Source organism: Bombyx mori, chromosome 8 (genome assembly GCF_030269925.1).
Source record: "Bombyx mori chromosome 8, ASM3026992v2".
Classification (NCBI taxonomy): Eukaryota; Metazoa; Arthropoda; class Insecta; order Lepidoptera; family Bombycidae; genus Bombyx; species Bombyx mori.
Genome location: NC_085114.1, coordinates 7,638,356 through 7,660,661, shown reverse-complemented (window position 1 = coordinate 7,660,661; position 22,306 = coordinate 7,638,356). Strand labels below are relative to the sequence as shown.

Below are 22,306 nucleotides of genomic sequence, written 5' to 3'. Positions count from 1 at the left end.
CCCAGCGGGGTATTTCGTAGGATAACATATTCAAACCGGCGCCATCTAGGCGGGCTTCGGACGGCCTGCCGACCGAGAGGGCTGGTGGTCGTGGCGCCGACGATCGCTGGCCCGGCGTCCCGAGGGGGAGGTTGATGGGAGAGATGTGCTCCACACTAAACGCTTCACTCTCCTCCCCTTGCCTTTTCATGAGTTCTGTCTCATGCGAGGGTTGGACGTTGGTTGTTGAACGACAGGAGGTTTTAGTCGGTTCGACTCCGACATGCCCCACCCTCCATCCCCAGTGGAGGAGTGGAGGGTGGGAGTCCGGCGATTTCGTCCTGACCAAAAAAAAAAAAAAAACACCTACAGTATATATCATTATACGTATAGTGTTCCATGTTCTTTCGTTTTTAACAATAAACAATTAACAATAAAAATTGAAATGTTTGGATGTTACACATTAATAATAATAATAATAATAATACTCCAATCTTTAAAAATATTAGACATAGCAGAAAACGCGTACATGACCATGCAAAAAGCCGCAATATTAAACATATGCCGTATAGTCCGTCAATTCATGCACGATGACTTAAATATTCTGCAAGTAGAAAATGAAGCTCACTTGGCATAGGCCCGTGATCTTCATTATACCGAAATATCTTAAGTATTTCGAGAAACACAATACAAGAATATAATAATAATATTTATTCAAGCCTCTTAAAATGCAAACACGTACAAGAATTCTTAACACTAGTATAATAATATACATGGCTTTTGACATTAAATAATTTTCGCTTTCATTGTACCATTGTAAAGTGGATATCAAAATTCAGACGTTACAAAGAAAATAACACTTCCAAAATAACGCTGAAGGCATTTGATTCTGAGAAATGTTAACATATAACATGCCACATAAGTAGTCATAAGTGTTTTATGAATCGCTTAGCGTAAACTCATTTTGTATTCAAAGAGTTCTCTCTGTTCTCGTTTGAGATTATCATAAACAGCGCGGCGGGACGTACGATTATTGTGGAGATGTAACCATCAGTCGTAAAAATATTAAATGCTTCTACGGAAGCGCTACCACAGAATGCGAACAGTATTTTTTTACGGTGACAGAACACGTAAGTACTGTAATGTTCAGTTACTAAATAGACAAATGAGTTCCGGTTTCTTTGAATTAATTATTCTATTCATTACCCTGTTTTTTTTTCGGGCCGTAGTTCGAACGCCCTACGAGAGCCTAACCACCACTACCACACTAAGCAACTCCCCTGCACTCTTACACCTGACGACCGATCTCTGTCCGGGGTCAGAACTCGGTCAGAGTAGGGGGATTCCCGCGGTCAAAACTACAACCAGACACGCAGCGCCACACCGAGGACGCCCGACCGACGGTTCTCCGCGGTGCGCGGTCCTACCAGGCCGCCATTCATTACGCTCTTGCCTTAACATAGCAGTAAGAACATCTTTTCAGTTTACATGTGACAACCAGCCTTAATTTTCCACAAGCTAAGGACTGATTTTCGTATTATAATAAGGTATTTTTGATATTAAGAGGTTACAGGAGCCGAATGCAAAAGCAGGTCAAAGTCCCAGTTGTTTCAAATCAGAACACAGAACGGTAGGTAAGACTTAACTATGTTGGCTGCGATACAAGCAACCCTTAATGCAGACACGACTGAGAAAATGTAAATCGAAACTTTCTTGGAAATAAATTATTCTTATTTTTTATTTACTGTTTGAGCGCTGAGCAAATTATGTTAGTCATATTTACATATTACTTAGTTACAATAAAGCCGCTTTCAGACTATGTTATAATATAAAATAATAGCTTATAGTATATAACATATAGTATATAGCGCAACAATATCGCACACCATACCTTGTTATAGACACGTTCACACTGTACCTAACATGTAGGTGAGCTCACGAGGCTCTAACTGGGAGTGTTGCTAACACTGACCCTGGCAAGAGCAGTGCTTCGCAGAATCTACCACCGGATCGGAAACGCGACCCACTGAGAAGATCCGGCGAGAAACTCAGTGGGCTGTGTCTATGAGTTAATTCACTCGTCGAGCCCTTCGTCACGAGCGACGGGTTCGACAAGGACGATGACCGGGGACTGTACTATATAACTATATTATTGGCTAAGTATAGGCTGCTATACTATATGGCACTATAGTATAGCGTAGTCTGAAAGCAGCTTAATACACGTTACACACGTATCAAGGATGCAGCGGTAAATTACAATAGTGCTTTATAAATACAAATTTTAACACATTGTACGAGGGGGGCGTAGCTCAGATGGTAGAGCGCTCGCTTAGCATGCGAGAGGTACCGGGATCGATACCCGGCGCCTCCAAGTCTTTTTGCAGTTCCATTCTGTTTTTTGAATATTCTCAAACGTTGCTTAATTTTTTTAATAGTTTCTATCTGTTTTCAATTATCCTGTTATCTTTTTAAGGTAAAATTTGTAAATTTTCGAACTTTAAAGAAAAATACATTTTTTTTTTTATTGCTTTGATGGGTGGACGAGCTCAGAGCCCACCTGGTGTAAAGTGGTTACTGGAGCCCATGGACATCTACAACGTAAATGCGCCACCCACCTTGAGATATAAGTTCTAAGATCTCAGTATAGTTACAACGGCTGGCCCACCCTTCAAACCGAAACGCATTACTGCTTCACGGCAGAAATAGGCAGGGTGGTGGTACCTACCCGCGCGGACTCACAAAAGGTCCTACCACCATATGAAATTAACATATTAACTAGCTCAATTTAAACTACTTATTACACTTAAATATTCAACAAAGCAACTGTCGTATTTCTTTTAATAAGCATTGTGAGGTAAAAAATAATAAACAATTTATTTATCAACGTATCTTTTTCATAAATAATTTAATATACAAATTTGATAAAAAAATAACAACATAACAAAAAGCTTTTATTTGATGTTTTTTAAGAAAAAGCTTGTAGTCCAGTAATAGCCCTTCCTAATATAAGCGCATGAATATCGTGCGTTCCTTCATAAGTGTTGACTGCTTCTAAATTCATAACATGCCGTATGATGTGATACTCGTCAGAAATCCCATTACCTCCAAGCATGTCTCTTGCTACTCTGGCAATCTCTAATGCTTTACCGCAACTATTTCTCTTAATTAAAGATATCATCTCTGGAGCTGCTTTATCTTCGTCTTTTAAACGTCCAACACGCAAACAGGCCTGGTAGCCAATATTTATTTCCGTCAGCATATCAGCCAGCTTCTTCTGTACAAGTTGATTCGAAGCTAAAGGCCGCCCGAATTGTTTCCTATCTAATGTGTACTGCCGGGCTATTCGCAAACACGTCTCTGCGGATCCGAGAGCGCCCCAGGCGATACCGTATCGCGCGTTATTGAGACATCCGAACGGCCCCTTCAGGCCCACTACATTCGGCAATAAATTCTCCTCCGGTATAACCACTTCGTCGAGCAATATCATTCCGGTTGCCGATGCCCGCAAAGAAAATTTCCCATTGATTTTGGGCGTATCTAAACCTTTCTTTACCTCGGCTCGTTCGACTATAAAACCGCGTACTTTACCTTCGTCGTCTTTTGCCCAAACGATAATAATGTCAGCGATTGGTGCATTGGTTATCCAAGTTTTTGATCCAGATAAAACATAACATTTATTTTTTGCATCGTGCTTCGCTCTGGTAACTAAGCCTCCAGCATCACTTCCGAAATTGGGTTCCGTTAACCCAAAACAACCAATTAATTCACCTGTAGCCATGCGTGGTAAGTATTTCTGTTTCTGGTCTTCAGTTCCGTACATATAAATCGAACCCATTGCCAAACTACTCTGCACACTCATCGCTGATCTATAAGAGGAGTCAACGCCATCTAGTTCTCTTGTAATGAGACCATACGTAACGTAAGAAACTCCAGCGCATCCGTAACCTTTAATGGTACAACCCAGAGCGCCTAATTCACCGAGTTCATTATAGATTTCTCTATGGAACACCTCATTCCTATTTGCCTCAACCACACGAGGTAATAACTTTTCATTACAGTAGGCCCTGAATGAATCTCGCACTGCTTTTTCGTCGTCATGGAGTTGTCCATCTAAATTGAATGGGTCCACCCAATCGAAAGTCACTTTCGCATTTCTTGAATACGTTGTAGATAATGCCCTAATGCTATTTGATTTACATATCGTTGAAAGTATATATTTAGAAGTTAACGACACCATTATTACACATATACAATATTTCTTCCCTTTAATTATAAATTATTCCTCGACAAATAGCATTTAATTATCAATTCCTCTTCAACTAATTTCACTCGTAATTTAAATATTACTTATAAGTCAACTAACTACTTTTTACTTCAGAATACTTTATGCTTCACTTTTTTCGACCTTACACTAACAGATTTTAACAAAACACTTCGATAACCTCGCCACTGACCCAATGACAACAACAAATTCACGATCTTCACAGGCTAAACTAAATATTACTGCTGCTAACTTCACATCTGTTTCTTCGCACGTCATGCTTTTCTATGTGTGCATTCTTATCTATTTCGTAATTCGTCTGTCAATCTATATTCAATTCAATTTTCATTGCTATGTCTCCTTCATAGGTTTTAATTTTCTTTGAATTATTTCATATCAATATTAGCTTTAGAATTGTTTTCTGTTTGGATAAGTTTTAAGTATTACATATTCAGTAAACTATTTATCGTGCTAGTAACATAAATGATAAGTTTGTTAAATGATAAGATAAAATGCACTGCTAGGGAGTTCCAGATTAGCTTTTTTGTATATTTTGATTATTTTGATCACGTTTCAGTCAATGTGAAGTTGTTTTCCATTAAAATGTTTATTATTACTTGCCCTTTCGCCCACTTTATTTCATACTAGCTTATAAGTCACGACTTTGTTTTTAAATGTGGGATTTATTCTGGTATTATTTAGTGCCAGAAGGTATTGCAATAGTCAAGGCTACTAACCTCACAGCGATTTGATCTACGAAATGATAGCAGTATATTCAGATTTAAAAATAAAATAGAAACCTTTGAAGTTTCCATGATAAAAACCCATTTTATTACCAGATTATTAGCATTATAATAAAAAGCAACAACCACTAAAAACGCAGCCGCAAAATTAAGTTGAATGCATTTAAAAATTTGCAGAATGTCACGCAAAGCAAATTTGCTACAGAAACAGCTGAACTTTTTCTAGGGCCGTGGCTAGGTTAAACAGTTCGTGCAGTGCAGTCCATTTTTATAGGAAGTACTTGTTCTAGCAAATCTTGGAAATAAGCTAATGAAGTTAGGCGATGGATTTTTATTTGGAGGTAAGTTGTTTGAATTGTTAAACGTAATTTTACGTCTATTTGATGACGGGCTTAAAATGTTGTGATTTAAAATGTTATTTCAAATTTTCCTCTATCTCTCTCTCTCTCTCTTGTTTTCTTGTCTCTTGTTTTTGCTATTTACTTTATTATGTAATTAAGGTTTAAATATTGAATAAAACGCTAGTATCTTACATTCTTGTTTTCATATTATTATCTGACATAAAGCCCTTGCAACTCCTTTTAAAATATTAAAGCAATGTTCGTTTGAATATAAATTAGTACATTGAGTTGTAGGTAATCTTACACAAAGCAATCATATCTAATTTCATTTCCTAAAAACACCTTGTAATAGTGGCCACATAAATTTGTAATTATAATTAGTACATATTAATTCCGAGTTTATTTTATTATTATTTTCATTTATTTTGTTCTTTTTTTTTTTTTTTTTTTTATTGCCTTTGTAGGCAGACGGGCATACGGCCCACCTGATGGTGAGTGGTTACCGTCGCCCATGGACTTCAGCAATGCCAGGGGCAGAGCCAAGCCGCTGCCTACCGAAATTAATTAATTTAAAAATTTACGAATTTAAGCCTCGATACATATTAGACCTCCGCTGTATGTTTGTTATTGCCTAAGCAATCTAAATTGGTGGACGACCTCATGGCCCACTCAATGTTAAGTGGTCACCGTAGCCTGTAGTCATGTACTACGTAAATTTCGCCACCCACCTTGAGACTGGGGTCTTAGCCTCAATTTTTACAGTACAACGGCTACCCTACCCATCGAACCTAGTAATTTTCCTGATTATAAATGTCGCAGGTATGATTTTTTATTACATAATGTTATTCCTTCACTTGACGATCTGCAGATGATGGAAGCAGACCGCAAGCCCAAGTAGTGTTAGGGCCCTACCGTAATAAACGACTGGCACTCTTACACACGACGTCCGATCTCCGTCCGGGGCAGGACCCGGTCAGAGTAGGGGGGGTCCCGCGGTCAACACTACAACCAGACTCGCGGCGTCACCCCTAGGACGCCCGACCGACAGGTCATCGAGGTGATAGTCGAGGACCTACCGGGATAGCCCGCTGGGCCAGAACAGCCTCCCGGGTCGGAACGCCATCCACCGCCGACCGGGTTGCTCTTCCACAGTACCTATGTTTGGCGATGAAGCGACGACGACAACGCGGACCGCTACGCAGGCCGCAGCCGCTGACGTATTGTCCCGTCCTTCTGGTGCCAGCGCGCTAGAGTGACGGTAGCGCGCGGCGCAGCGTCAACACCCTCAGGTCACCCCGTGACCATCATTGAAGGAGGCTATCTCCTCACAGGGGCCGTAGCTGAACGGACGCCCTCCTCCGACCCCCGGCTCGGCGGCGGCGGCACGGCGCCGAGAGGGAAGAAGAGCTCTCCCTCTCCCGTTCCGCCGCCTCCTTCTGCGAGATGGTGGACTCGCAGAAGTCGAGCATCACCTGCCAGGACTTGTTACTGTCAAGTATCGTAACCACGAGAGTCGGAAGCGACAGGTCCGGTCCTATTTTTGCAACGAGGACACGGTGCTGCTCCGCGAAAGCGGGGCAGTACGCGAGCGTGTGCTCCACCATGTCCTCATTGCACTGCAGTGCAGTGGTGGCGTGGAGCACCTACGTCACCCGGAAAGTGAGGTCGCAATTCATCCAGTCCGAGAAGACCAGCCGAACCGCCTCGACGATCCGTCATTCGTAAAAATGTCTTAAGTACGTATTTCATCAGAAAAATCGATACTGGTTCACGGGCTTCGAACACCGGCACAGCACAGATTACATGCAAATTTGCTTACAAGCTTCTGGTAAATGTAAAATGTATTTTATAAAAACTATTACATATGTATATAAAATGCACTTTTAAATTTATAATCGAAAGCGAAATGAAGCTTTTGTAGTAAATAGATAAATAAAATATTAAGATCAACATTGGCAGTTGGTTAATGTTCGGTTCTTAATTTAATACCAGGTAGTTGTATTTTATAAAATTTCATCAAAAAAGTCAGGGGTCCCGTTTTCTAACCTCATGGTCCGACGTAGTGCGGTGAGGGTGAATCGTCTATAAATTATTCACTCTCTATTTGCGTGACAAACGACGGAGAAAGCAAGGAAGCCCTAAGACCTTTAATGGCACCTCAACGTCCCTTGTTAACAGTATTTTACCTACTCTATCCTTTTACACTAAGCAGACTAAAGAGTGCCTTTAATGGGCCAGTGATTTTACCAGTCACATGCAAATGTTAGATTAGCATATTTTTTGGTAGCTTCGCTTATAAGTGGACAAAAACGGCTACGACATTAACAACACTAATTGCTTGATGGATATAACTTGGCTGCGGCCTTATATTCTCCAAGTTAATTAAAGTCTAAAAGAAAATTATTTACATTCCCTACTGAATTATTTTATGAACACGATAAATCAGTAAGTAAGTTCACCAAAACTGATCGCATACCTTATTACATACGAAGTACGTTAATTTCGCACAGAGCTTTTCAGAAAGCTTCTTAAATATTAAAACTAATGAAACTTTCCGTCGATTCAAAGTGCATAGACGAAATTCGATGGAGTCTGACGTTTCCAAAATTAGTATCGAACGCGGAACCCCTGCAAACATAAATGGAATAGTCATGTAGCTGAGAAGCCCAGTAATACGAGGTAATCTTAGAAGGTACGCTTATCTGCCAAACTTTGAAATTAACAATATTGACAGCCTGAAGCGATTTGAATTTAAAAAAAAAGCACATTACTAAATTACATTACGAACTAAACATCTATTTGTGTTTTATGAAACGTAAAACAATTAATGAACAAGTAGAAGAAACATTTTTTTTTGCCTTAACCGACTCACGGTGCTTGGTCACGAATTCTCACAGACATCAGCAAAGCAGAACATATAAAACATAGCTTAGACTTATTTCAAATCTAGTTTGTAAAACGATATGTAACTCCAGTTATGTAGTGCATGAAAAACGATTTTTGAAAAAGGATGGTTGATAAACGCGATTGTCAGATAGCATAGATGAGTTCTATTTCAGTACCAAGTAGAGCGGTGCTAAAATAGAAGAGACACGATCTCAACCAATTTCAGTTTTTATGGGTCCTTAAAGATATACGGTACAAAATAGGGAGAGAACTAAAGTCCCTTGGAGTCAAACAAAGGCAGCTGGCTTTGTAAAGAATCTGTATTTCTTCAAACAGTGCACCACCAAAAATATTTTAATAAGAAACCACTCAGACCATATTTTACAGTGAGCTTCGACAGAGAATCAAACTCGACCTCATGTTATAGCTTCACTAACTAATTGGCTAACGAGGCGATTGTGATACTCACTAACAAAACCTACAAATAACGAGAAATCTCCTTCTTCTCCTGTTTTTGCTCCACTAGGCGAAGTCTGCACAACATACCATCCTGTAATACTTAATTTTATTAGTTTTACGATGGACTTCGGACTTTGTCAACATTTTTCGGGAATGGTGTTACAAGAAATGTTAAGAAAATATTAGCGCCCGAAAAGACAATTCAGAGCAATATTAAATTAAAATATTGGACTCAAAACCATGTTACAGTTATCTGAAAATCCTGTGCATAGAGACTAGCCTCTCTTGCTTTCTCACAAATAGCAACCGAAACTAGTGGGATAGCAGATTGTAACACTGGATAAGGGGTATTACTATATAAAAGTATACATACTATGTATGTTAAATTAAAATCAAATATGTATGCTACAATCAATTAGTACAATATGTAGTAAATTTTAGACAAACATAAGATTTATAAGGTTTATAAAATGCTGCTAAAATGCTTAACATTAGTGCCATTTCTAATAATGAACAAATGAAAGAAAAAGTATATAGATTTTTAAGCTAATAAGTAAAATAACAACGATTTTTGATAAAATTAGTAATGGAAGCTTCAGATGACATGCCTATTCGCTTTTAATATAAACATTTTTGAAACGATTGAGGTGTACATATAATTTGTGTTTTCCGACGATTTTGATCTATTTTTTATCGATGACACGCTAATCGCTCTCCGCCTTCAACGTAGTCTCACCTGAAGTCGGTTCCGCTACATCGTCAGAGATTAATGTAATCTGTTATAATTAGTCTACATCCAGAGATTGCTTCCCCAAGTCGACTATAATTGATTAATTCAAACCGAAAAGATCCATTGCGTATCGCAACATGGCGTTTTACCAGGGAAATTGAGCTAAAGACATGATGAATGTAAATTAAATTTATTGATTAATTAAATTTTGACGAATTTTCTACTTTTTTTCAAAATATTTTAACTTTACTTCGATTAAGGTAAGCTAAGGTAAGGAACAGGCTCTAAACATATGAAAATCGAAATAAAGTCAATAGTGAGAAATTTACTAAGGAAAAAATGAAAAAAATATATATAAAACTAGCCGACCCGGCAGACTTAGTAGTGCCTCAATCGATAGACAAAAGACCTAAACTTTTGTATAAAATAAACTTAAAACAAAAAAAGGAACAACAAAATTATTTATATTTAATTCCGAGCATTTTCAAATTTATCTACTTTTTAAACAATCTCTGGACTTCCACAAATAATTCAAGACCAAAATTAGCCAAATCGGTCCAGCCGTTCTCGAGTTTTAGCGAGACTAACAAACAGCAATTCATTTTTATATATAGAGATTACAACGTTGTATTACCTAATTAATATTATTAAACTACGTAAATGACTCAAATAATATTTCATTGAGACTCGAGATCTGCCGAAGTCAGAACTTCGTAGACAATATTCGGAACTGCATAATTCCGAGATTGATCTCGATTTTCCAACTGTTTCGCATTGGCAGTAATCCCCAGTGTGAGACTTGCCCAACTACAAGTTTTAATTGCGTGCCCCTAATGAGCAAGTCCGGGATACTACGTACCTTAAAATAGCGAATACTGTTCCAATTATTTAGTTGGAATTCGAGTTTAGCAGGTAATTAGTTTTTCTTCTGAAAAAAAAAGCATTTTATTTTTTTAAATTAGAAAATAAAAATTACCTATTCGTGGTCAGATTTCAGACTTCGTCTACCTTCTATCAAGATTATGAAGAAGTGTCATATCCGATCCTGTGGACCGAATGGTAAACAATCGACATTGCCCTAAACACGTCATTACGGATCCTCCCGAACCATTAACGGTACTTTTAAGTACCTCAAGCACCGGTCATCGTCTTGACCGAACCCGTCGCTTGCGACGAAGGGCTCGACGAGTAAACTCAATGTTTCTCGCCAGATCTTCTCAGTGGGTCGCGTTTCCGATCCGGTGGTAGATTCAGCAAAGCACTGCCCTTGCTAGGGCCAGTGTTAGCAACACTCTGGTTTGAGCCCCGTGAACTCACCTACACGTCAAGGAGAAGCTAAAATAGCCTATCAAGGCTATCAGCATAGGTAGATAGGTAAAAACAACAAAAGAGTTTCCTGTTGTGTTATTAAAAAAATTGGTCTGCATTTATTACCCTGCCTATAATAATAATTATTAATTAATTTATAATTTTTTTTTTTTTTTTCATAAATCCGATTGAGTAAAATAATTCTAATATTAAACCGTAATAATTTTAATTTCGACTATTTTATATCAAATCATTAAAACAGTTAAACATTTTACTTAAGAATGAAATAAAACTTTTTGAATAAAAATGCTTTTTTCATAATAAAAAACTTTAATTCTGACGGAGATCGTGTGATGTCTCAGTTTTCTGTACTATATTGAATAGTGTAATCGATTAAGCTTACAATAAATTCTAGTTTAAAAAGAAAAAGTTAAAAACATTTTTTTTATAGAAAATTCAACTAAGAATAAAAATTAATTAATTGTAAAAAAAGCGTGAGGTGCGCGGTGTCAATAGTTTAAATATTTTACAGATATGAGTACCTAGGTCTTATCATTTTAATACTCGTAGTATCTTAAAAAGCACGCTTTTTTTACAATAAATTAATTTTTTATTTTTTAATTGGATTTTCTATAAAAGCGTGTTTTTTAGTTTTTTTTAAACTATTTTATTTTTTTATTTTTTTTAGTTTAATTAGCATTATGTATCATAAGCTGTTCATTAATGTACATTCAGGCAAATACTATAGTTTTATAATTTGCTAAGTGAAAAAAGAAGGCGCTTAAAAGAATTTGTTATTATAACTGCCGAAAGTAAATAAAGGGTCTGACTGTTTAAAATATTGAATTGTCATCGGTCCTTGATAGGTATGCGAAATTTCGAGTTAATACGACATTTTGAAGGGGTCAAAATCATGTTCAAAGATTACGTTACATACTAACATAGATACTAAGAGAGAAAGAGAGAATACACTTTACTGCACACCAAAACACAATTTACATTCAAAAACAATCAAAAAAAAGCAGATACATTTGTACAATAGGCAATACTAAGATACGTAGGGAACTAATAAAAGCGCATTAAAAAGGGACATCTGGCCAGTGTGACTAGCTTTTTTCATTATTTTACAGTTTGTATATTACGAACAGTAAGACAAATAGGCATGAACAGCACCAGACACTTCAATAGAATGAGGGAATGTGGACGCATATACCTGCTGAAAGCCAGATCATTCTAAATTCATAAGCCAGACAGACTTTACTTTGGACTCACAGCGACCCAAGCTGAGTTGGGACAAAAGCGGTCTTTCGAGTAACAAAACCCTTGCCCAGACGAGTAGAGGGTTTCGCTAAATTTAGAAACGAGATATAAATGTAATGTATCAAATAAACTATGCAATGAAAAAATGAAAATGTGTCAAATAAACAATGTATAATTGTAGGTTTTTTTGTTGTTGTTTTCTTTATTAATTGGCGCATTCCTTATTCGATTGATTGTAAATTCTGATAGTGAGACCGCGAACGAGCTCATGGCCTACTTTTAGATTTGAGCCTAAATTGACCATTGCTATCCAATGGCTGTCCTACATTTCTAATAAGAACGCCTAAACAGGAGATTCGCACATATAAGCTGGTATAGGCCCCTCCCACGCGTGCGGTATTACAATACGCCGCACAACATTTAAACGCCACCTAATGTTCCCAATACACAGCCAAAACTATGTTTGTATATATATTTAGCTAAATAAATGTACTATATATCACACGGCCAATGTGATTACGACATAAAACAGCACCACCCTATTATTTTTCCTTGAATGTCATGTGACGCGACTACCAGTTTTATAGAAAATTTGCGTAACCGATGGATAGCAGCGTTCTCCAATTTAACCTAATTAGATCCGGTGGTAAATTCAGAGAAGAATTGCTCTTGCTATGGTCAGTGTTAGAAATTATCTCTAGTCGAGCTCATGAGCTTACCTACTGGTCCTTAAATAGATGGAATAGCCACTTAGGCTACTAACAATTAGATAGGAAGAAAAAATATCCGATAAACCATTTATTAACTGGTTTTATTGGTGCACAATAATAATACGCCTTCAATTTTCATTAAAGCCCATATTGTGTGGGATAAAATACATAGTATAATATAACTACCATCACATATTAAGTCTAATTGAAAGATTTGAAATATTAACAGTTTTAAAAAAGTATTTAACTATCCATGATTATAAAATTACAAAACAAAAAAAAAACAAACAGTTAAACAGAGAGATCAGAAAAAAACAAATATTTCGCATCATTAAAACTACCTAAATATTTGACTTAAGATCTTCAAGTCAATATCAATGAGTTTCTTACAGTTTTCCACTATATCTTAATTATATTTATCACTTTTCTATGCTATAATAAAGACTAATGTTAAATAACAACAGTATAACAAATATCAATCAAACTTTTTTCTAATAAGTCTCTCAGGAGCTTTCAATTTATGCAATATGAAACTGCTTAGTTTGTAAATAGTGTAAAAAATAGTTAACACTACTGCTAATATAAAACCATAAACATCTAGCATTGCGTATTGGATCCAGTGCAATTTTCTGGCTGGATTTTTCATAAAACTAGCCCCATTATGCCTTATAATATATTCAATCCAATACATAGCTGTATCTAAAGCAGTCGTCGGTCTATCTTTAAACCTAATAGACATCTCTTTAGCTTTGTCTCTGTAAGTATTGTTTGTAAGAAGCTCTCTCAAGTAATTATCTAAGTTTTGTTCTCTGATATCTTTGAATTCGAGTATTTTCCCAAATCCAATTTCTTCTGCTTGTAATAAATTATTGTATTGGTCAGCGTAAATAGGAACTCCAATTATAGGCACGCCGTGGAATATGGCTTCCTGTGTTCCGATCAATCCACCATGCGATATGAATACTTTGATATTTGGGTGGGCTGAAATTAAAGTATAGAATGGTGTAAAATTTATGTGAATGGTATCAGTGGTGAGTGTTAATCATAGCCGTTATGTTAAGTTAAGTTATGAGCCGTAATTCGCCTAGGGGTATTTCTGGGTCGTAACAATCGCTTAACATTAGGCCACTGAGTTTTTCGCCAATTCAAGCTAATAAAAAAATCCTCCTCCTGTGCCTGGCATTATACATATCATAAAACTAAAACAATTATTCAATATTATTATATTTTTAAATTACCACGCTATTGTAAGCTTGTGATAATAAAAGTAAATTTGGCATTTTTATGAGATTAATTAAATATGTTTCTTTACACGAATAATTGTATTAAAACAACTTACATAATATTTCTTTTTGTGGTAGCCATTTTCTCACGACTAAATTATCCATTTTATCTAGACTGTCATCTTCCCATTTCCACACCACAGTCTGCTTCAGTTTCTTAATTACATTCAAAAATACATTTCTTTTTTCTAACGGTAGTTCAGCACTACGCACGTTCGATCCAAAGTTAATGTAAATGACTCCATGCTTTGCTTCGTCTAAAATGTTTTGCAAATCCTGAAAATATAATAATTTTTAAAGTTTAATTTTATACTTAATTCATGGTATATTCAGTTGAGTGCATTGATTCCTTTGTAGTAAAAAAATATAAAGTTAATATTAAAGTGAAAAATGCGGCGGCGTCAAATTTTAGTCTCCATCGAAAAATAACCCTTAAATTAATAACTTTATAATAATCATAATAACCCTTAATTACGGTTAAAATGGTCATTGATTGGATTTGCATTCGAGTTGCCGATGTCATCGATTATCTAATACGCGAGAATATAAATACAGGATACCATTGCACTATCGAGTAAAGCCAGACAGACGACTACTTTTAAATAATTTTTTTTATAAATTAGGTCTAATTTAAAAATAAATATTTTCCGCCAAGAACATAATACGAACGTGCGAAGTACAACTATTAAGTATTAGCCATCCTGTTCATTCTATTATTCAGACGAATATACCATGTACTTCATTGTCGTATAATCATGACGTGACAAATTTTGTAAATTACAGTAATTTAAATAATATCCCACCACGAAACGTATTTATAATCTCGGCTAACGACAATGGGAAATTATTGTTTATACATTCTGTTATTATACTTGAAATAAAATGAAAATAATTAAGTCATACAGTCCCTAATTTGCTTTTGCTCTATAAAATTAAGCTTTTATTGCAGGCTAATTATTCTCGATATGCTAATTAAGAAGTTATTCAATTTTAAAAAAGGAGTATTGCCAAACGTCACCTCCTCCGTATCGGCTTACCAAACAAAAATTCTAGATTTTAAAACTTCAACGTATTCTCATAGGAATCTGTACGAACATACGATAAAGAGTATTGGTAGTTGGAGTCGTGACTTTTATTAAATTTGATTAAAATAATTGGTGTGGTGTGTTAAATTTGAACCGCCTCGTAAATTTCTCCCACAAACCAATCACGTGATTCAATTTAAAACAATCAGTTTCGTCAAAACATCATAATTTTAATAATTCCCTCTGAGAAGTTAATTTTTTTATTTTGCCAAAACAGATTATTAAGTAAATTGCAGTATTCCGTCTGAGACAAGATGTGTAAGTGCCAATAGCATTTTAATACCGGTTGTAGGACTTCGTGTAAGCCGACACAGGTAGCTGAAAGTTGGGGCAACTGCTGTACTACAGAACTGGAACTTAGAACTCATGTCTCAAGATGGGTGGGGGTGGATGGATGTATGGATGGGTGATCTCATTCACGTTGTTAATATCTATGAGCTCCAGTAACCGGATAACACAAGGTGGGCCGTGAGTTCGTTCGACCTATAAGTAATAAAAAAATCGTATCAGTGATCTTCGTGTCTATAAACATGACTGCTTCGTGGTAATAAGCAGAATGACGGTATTATTTTTTGGGTGACGAACTGACGTCCTACATTATACTGAGTTTTCCACCCACTGAGTTTCTGGTCGAATCTTCTCAGTGGGTCGCGATTCCAATCGCGTTGTAAAAATCAGCGAAGCACTGCTCTTGCTAGGGCTGGTGTAGCAAGTCCTCCCAGGTTAAGCCCCGTGATCTCACCTACTAGTCCGCGCGTAGTTGGAATAACCCCTTAGGATATCAACGATTATGTAGAAAACCTACATGTCCTACGTCCTACTACCTTGAGTCTAATAAGTGATGCGCATTTAACCGTCCATGGTCCGTATGCACTATTAACCGTACATGGTCATTATCAAATAATAAAAAATATCCCAGTGTCGAAATACCACCAGAGCTAAAATAGTAAATATAGCAAAGCAATGCGTCGCAATAAAAGTAAATTCTAACTTCTTTATCCCAAGGCTTATAGTTAATTTAACGATCGACTTCAAAGTGGGGGAATTAAAAGATACCAGCTGATGTACTTCTCAGACATGCCGAGGTTGAAAATACTTACCGCGGGCAGCTTAGTGTCACTCTTGGAAAGATGCACTCCGCCAATTTCAATAATATTGGGAAGATACGCAGCTGGAGTATCAAAACTAAAATGTCCGTTAATTAGTATCAGGGAGGCATTCTTTTGCATCTCAAGCAAAGTGGGCACTGGTTCTTCTAAATTTGGAATGTACTTCTTGACCAATTTCTCTTGTTCTTCTAAGTACCAATATCGCCACCAAACGTATTCGTAAACGGTGAAGTATACATTTCTTAACCTTGCGAAGAAACTGGTCGGGTTCCTCACTTCCAAAAATTCACTGATCACAGTGGCTAGCTGCAATGGGTTTCTTATCATGATGTTATGTCTCATACAGTTTCCGAATGTGGTAACTAGAACTAAAGGAGCTTTGTATTTATGTGCTAATATGTTCATCGCTTCTTGGAAAAACTGCTCGCAAATGACTAAATCGAATTTGTTGTCTTCAGCTAAAAAACTCTTCACTTCAGCTGAATTTAAAGTTAGATTTGTGAATCCTAGTCCCCCTCTCCAGAGAATCATATTGTGAAATTCTTCAGTTGATACCCCGACCATGTCGAAAACGTTCGGTCTTTTGGTTCCTAAAACAGAAAGTAGTTAAAAATTAATTTGGAATATTTACTATACATTTAATCAAAATCGCCTAAATATATATAATAAAATTTTTTTTTGCTTAAATGGGCGGACGAGCTCACCGCCCACCCGGTGTTAAGTGGCTACTGGAGCCCATAGACATCTACAACGTAAATGCGCCACCCACCTTGAGATGTAAGTTCTAACGTCTCAGTATAGTTACAACGGCTGCCCCACCCTTCAAACCGAAACGCATTACTGCTTCACGGCAGAAATAGGCAGGGCGGTGGTACCCACCCATGCGGACTCACAAAAAGCCCTACCACAAGTAATTACGCAAACTATGCGGGTTTGATTTTTACTACACGATGTTATTCCTTCACCGTGGAAGTCAATCGTCAAATATTTCATAACAAATATTGGAATTGAATAAAATTAGTCATTCTTATAAATTAAATGAGATACATAAAACAAAATATTAAATCAAAGCATTTTTCGAGGTTCAGTTAATTATTAAAATTAGCAATTCATGCATATGCGATTTATTCCAGTTTATTTCTAGAATATTATAATTAATATGGGCATTACTTTACAGCACTTAAATAATGAGAGATACGAAATTATTTTAAATTCAATTTTATGCAAATTGAATTTATAATTATTTATTTTAAATTAAATCATCAAATGTTTTGATCTTTCTCACGTGAGCATTTTTTGTTGTATTATCTACTAGATATTTTATGATTTATAGTCATTTTCATCATCACCATCAGCCCAATGTCGCTCACTTTATTAGATATTTATTTTATGCATATTAGTCAGGATGAAAAAAGTTCAAATTCTTAAACATCGGACCAACAACAATCACCAACATATTTTATGACAAATATGATATTTGTGTAAACATAGCTTACCTATGACGTCCCATATTTCTTTCTGATCAACTTGTATCTGACGGTAATTTGCAGGAGCATTCTTATCTCGAAACCCAGTGATGACGGTCACATTGTGACCCCTTCTAGCTAATTCTAATCCAATCGGCTTCAACATAATATGGTGAGATTTAGAAGTAAAAGGCATCACATACAAAATATTGGCAGACTCACATAAGCCCGTCACTACAACAAACAAAAATATGAAACTGTTGAACATTTTATTAAATTGATTTATAACGAATACGTTACACTAAGCAATTAACAAAAAACAACAGCGACTGCTCACATCAGCTTGCTATGTATAAATAAGCAAATCGAAATGAATTCTGACGACTGAGCTAGATAGATACAGGCCCCTTCACATATTTTTTATCAGTTAGCTAATAAAATTAGGTACAAAGATGTGGACCAGTTTGTGTTCATAACCGCACTTCAAATCATTTATTTCAAATTGGATAAACATTAAAGCATAATAATTGAATGTCAAAGAATGTTATCTCTATGTACGGCCATAAAAGATAGACACAGTCCTGAAAATAAAAATCGAAGCAAACTCGGGCAGATATTCTTTTTTACCCGACTCACAAAGCAGGTTTTTTTTACTATCTAAGCTTGTGGTGGTAGCCTTGAGATGTTAGCTTAACCTAACAAATAGCTGAGCTAACAAATAGAGAATATATTATTATAATACCACTGAATCGGAAATGCAACCCACTGAGAAGATCCGGCGAGAAACTGTTGGAGGCTGTGTCTGTGGGTTAATTTACTCGCCGAGCCCTTTGTCGCAAGCGACGGGTGCGACGAAAACGATGACCGGTGCTTGAGGTACCTAAAAGTAACGTTAGTGGATCGGGAGGATCCGAAATGACGTGCTTAGGGTGACGTCGACTGTTTACGATGAAGGTGAATGTTTTTCAACCGTATATCTATTAACTTCTGTGTATTTAAAATCACCTAAAGGCCTCTACTGAGTCCGAAAGGATAGATATCGCAACCTTTCCGCGAAGCAGTAATACGTTCAGGTTTTCAGAAATAACGACGATACTATACAATTGAGACCTAGATCATATGTCTCAGGCTCATAACACTCATATTGTGAAGTATATGTACTTTGATAGCCATTTAACATTAGATGAGCCATGAGGTTAATCACTCGTTTATGCAATAATAATAAAAGATATTAGAACAGATGAGTTTTAGGTGAGTGGAGACATTCACGCTGATTTAGATCATGGGCTCATGTAACTAGTTAATACCTGGTGATATTATTTCAATACATATATTATCCGCAAAAAACAATAATGTAATAACTAAGAAGTTTGAAATGAAAATAAATTCTTAATTGAAATCTACCTAGCGAAAAGCAAAAAATAAGACAATAATACTAACTACAATATACTAAATATTACTTAAATATTAGTTTAGTAGTTATTTTGCATAATATACTTATAATAGATTTAAGAAGCCTTATTTCTCTAGTGTACACGTCGTGTATATCAAAAACTGGAGAATCAAATTATAAAAAATGTATTGAGACGCTTAGTTTGAATTTTAATTTACTTTTCTCAAGGATTCCCTTGAGTGACCGATATAAATCGCACGAATAGCTCTCTTCTTCAGAATGAAAATCGATTTAACGCTGTCCCGCAGTAAATTGCCACAGGGCATATTATTAAAATACCTAAAATATACCATTTAAATATATGTTGTACTTCGTTAGTTGCACGGTTGCATTTTCTCTTTTGGTATTTATTCTAAAGAAGGATAGAGCAGTTTTTCAAAGGCACCGTCACTTTTAGATCCTTTAGAAACATAAACGCTATCAGTGAACAAACGTAATAGCGATTTCAAATTAGTTTCTCTGAAAGGATAATAATATATACTTAGGACAACGTTTATTTACGATAGACAATTCATTGTGATTTAGACCTCACGTGTCACATCCCGGAGTGGATTCTCGTTGTAACATTTACGGTTGATATTGGTATGGTGGTTTTTGTAAACAACAAAAATCTAAGCAATAAAGTAAAATAAAAGAGCGAGTGAGAATTGCGTATGAAGCGCTAGCTCATCTACTAGATTAATGAATTTAAAAGTGTTTAATCTATAGAGTAATTTAAGAATAGTGGTTTCAAGTTCAAACCATTTGTGAAACCGATCAGTATATTATATATGTACATATTATGTTTCGTATTTTTATAGCTATAGACATTAATAATAATAAAATAGCTTTATTTGATTCCACAATAATTGGATAGAGCTTCATTAGTTTAGTGTTTAAATATTATATAAATAAGTAGCCATTATAAATCTACTCATCATACCCAGCTCATAATACCCAGGATTCAAGTAAAGAAGTATGTATAACAATGTATAAGTACAGCCATTAAGCACACAAACACACACAATCTCTTATAAAGTAGTACTTGAGCTCATAAACTTAAAAACGTAATTACCGCAAGAAGACATGATAAGTTTTTTTTAATTTTTATTGCATAGATGGTTCGACGAGCTCACAGCCCACCTGGTGTTAAGTGGTTACTGGAGCCCATAGACATCTACAACGTAACTGCGCCACCCGCCTTGATATAAGCTCAAAAGTATCAGTATAGTTACAACGGCTACCCTACCCTTCAGACCGAAACGCAATACTGTTTTACGGCAGAAATAGGCAGGATGGTGGTGGTACCTACCCGTGCGGACTCACAAGAGGTCCTACCACCAGTAAAAATAATACCTATACTATACTACAAATATAATATAATTAATACTATAAATAATATACTACGTAGAACTCTAAGAAGGATATAAATCAAGTCGATCAGAATTTTATTTGAAAAACTTAACGATCGCGATTTGAAATTATTCACGTTAGTAGCATGGCAAAGATTCTTCTTTTAGACCAAGTATAATATAGTAAAACGGTACTTATTTTTTGGGTTCCGCTGCTAATGCCTAAAAGCGAAACATTCATAGTCACAGCTCATTCTGTCCGTGCGTCATAGTTTTTTTAAATTCAGAGACTAAGTTAAGCTTCATAATTCTTAAGTGAATGCAATTTAGAAGATAAGTGTAGTTTGTTAACAGTGTATCAAAAGTGTGATGAACGTTTGACGATACATAAGCGGATAAAAATGCATCATTGCATATAAGCTGTAATCAGTTTTTTATTTATGACGTGCGAGATATCTATGCGCTTGTGAAGTCGTAAAAATATTTCCGTTATATTATCCATTGAAAACAAAAATAAACTTTCAACGAAAACGGTTTTTATTTTTTTTCATTATAGTATATGTGGGTGGACGAGCTCACGACCCGTCTGAAGTTAAGTGGTTACAAGAGCCCATAGACATCTAAAACGTAAATGCCGCCACCTAGCTTGTTATATGAGTTCTCAGGTCTCAGTATAGTACAACGGCTGATCCACCGTTCAAACCGAAACGTATTACTGTTTCACGGCAGAAATAGGCAGGGTGGTGGTACCTACCCGTGCAGACTCACAAGACGTCCTACCACCATTAAAAAGTTTAACTTATTCATTAGTTATTTAAATTGGCATGGTAGATTTTATGTGAATTAGAGGATGATAAAAACGCTATTTTAATTGAGCAAAAAAAACTTCTAATTTAATAATGAACGTTCATACTGACAGTGCGTGTTCGACACGCAGTTTTTTGGGTTGATTTTTTTATTTAGAACTAACACAAAAGCAAGGTCTTCTTTTAAAACATAGCCGTTCTTGTTGAACTTGAATATACGTCTTGACAAATAAATAATTATATTATATCTGTACTGTGCGTCGCAGACCTCGCTAATGAAGGTCGTTCTAAGTATGGTTTATGTATTATAGCCTTCCAACTAGACTAGAATATCGGTCCGATTTTAATATTCCGAAGTATTGGACAGCGCTGAGATTACGTAATTAAGACAAATAAATACTGACTACACATATTATATTACGTTAATTAATTTTTTTGAAATAATTATTTATTTATAACTTTATATACTAGACAGTATAAAGGCGGACTTAATGCCATAGGCATTCTCTGACAGTCTACCTTAGGGGGGTGTAGAGATGAACCTTGGTAGGTGTAGTGTGATATCGATATTACTTAAACATATGTGTATATATAACATACATAATATTTATAGATACAAATACTCATACTTAAATAAATACATATACATAAATATATACACATATACATACAATAATTTATTCTTCTCGCGATTATATTTAACTTCTCACGACCGCTTGTTGGAGGTTGGGAAGCATAGATGTCCGGTGACTTTACACCAGATGAACGGCAAGTCCAAACACTTTGTATCTTACATCAACACAATAAATATGAGATATGTTTGTAACGCTTATTAATTGAACCGTGATGCGACATCGAAAATAGAGGAGGGCAGTACTCTCTTAAATTTGAAAGTTTTATCTAAGAACCTCTTCATCTACAGTTGAATCAAAGTCCAAAATTCAACATTTAAAGGTACAAGTAAGAGTTTTCTTCATTATGATAGGAAGGGATTTTACTGGTGGTAGGACCTCTTGTGAGTCCGCACGGGTAGGTGCCACCACCCCGCCTATTTCTGCCGTGAAGCAGTATTGCGTTTCGGTTTGAAGGGTGGGGC

The 22,306-nt window shown here is 36.1% G+C and overlaps 2 protein-coding genes and 1 non-coding gene across 3 annotated transcripts; 1 reads left to right on the top strand and 2 right to left on the bottom strand.

Annotated features, from left to right (window-relative positions):
- The first annotated feature begins 2,277 nt into the window (after positions 1-2,277).
- On the top strand, positions 2,278-2,350 carry TRNAA-AGC (transfer RNA alanine (anticodon AGC)). The gene has a single exon. It is a non-coding gene; the product is annotated as a tRNA-Ala (tRNA).
- Positions 2,351-2,851: 501 nt separating this feature from the next.
- Positions 2,852-4,718, bottom strand: LOC101747228 (glutaryl-CoA dehydrogenase, mitochondrial). Its single transcript, XM_004932058.5, has one exon. It carries the CDS (start codon positions 4,214-4,216, stop codon positions 2,945-2,947), a length of 1,272 nt encoding a protein of 423 aa, XP_004932115.2. The 5' UTR covers positions 4,217-4,718; the 3' UTR covers positions 2,852-2,944.
- An 8,434-nt stretch (positions 4,719-13,152) lies between these two features.
- On the bottom strand, positions 13,153-17,888 carry UGT39B1 (UDP-glycosyltransferase UGT39B1). The gene is made up of 4 exons (NM_001257051.1): positions 17,651-17,888; positions 16,146-16,744; positions 14,017-14,236; positions 13,153-13,658 (listed from the first exon to the last, which is right to left on the bottom strand). The coding sequence occupies exons 1-4, from the start codon at positions 17,886-17,888 to the stop codon at positions 13,153-13,155; spliced, it is 1,563 nt and encodes a 520-aa protein (NP_001243980.1).
- Positions 17,889-22,306: the final 4,418 nt, after the last annotated feature.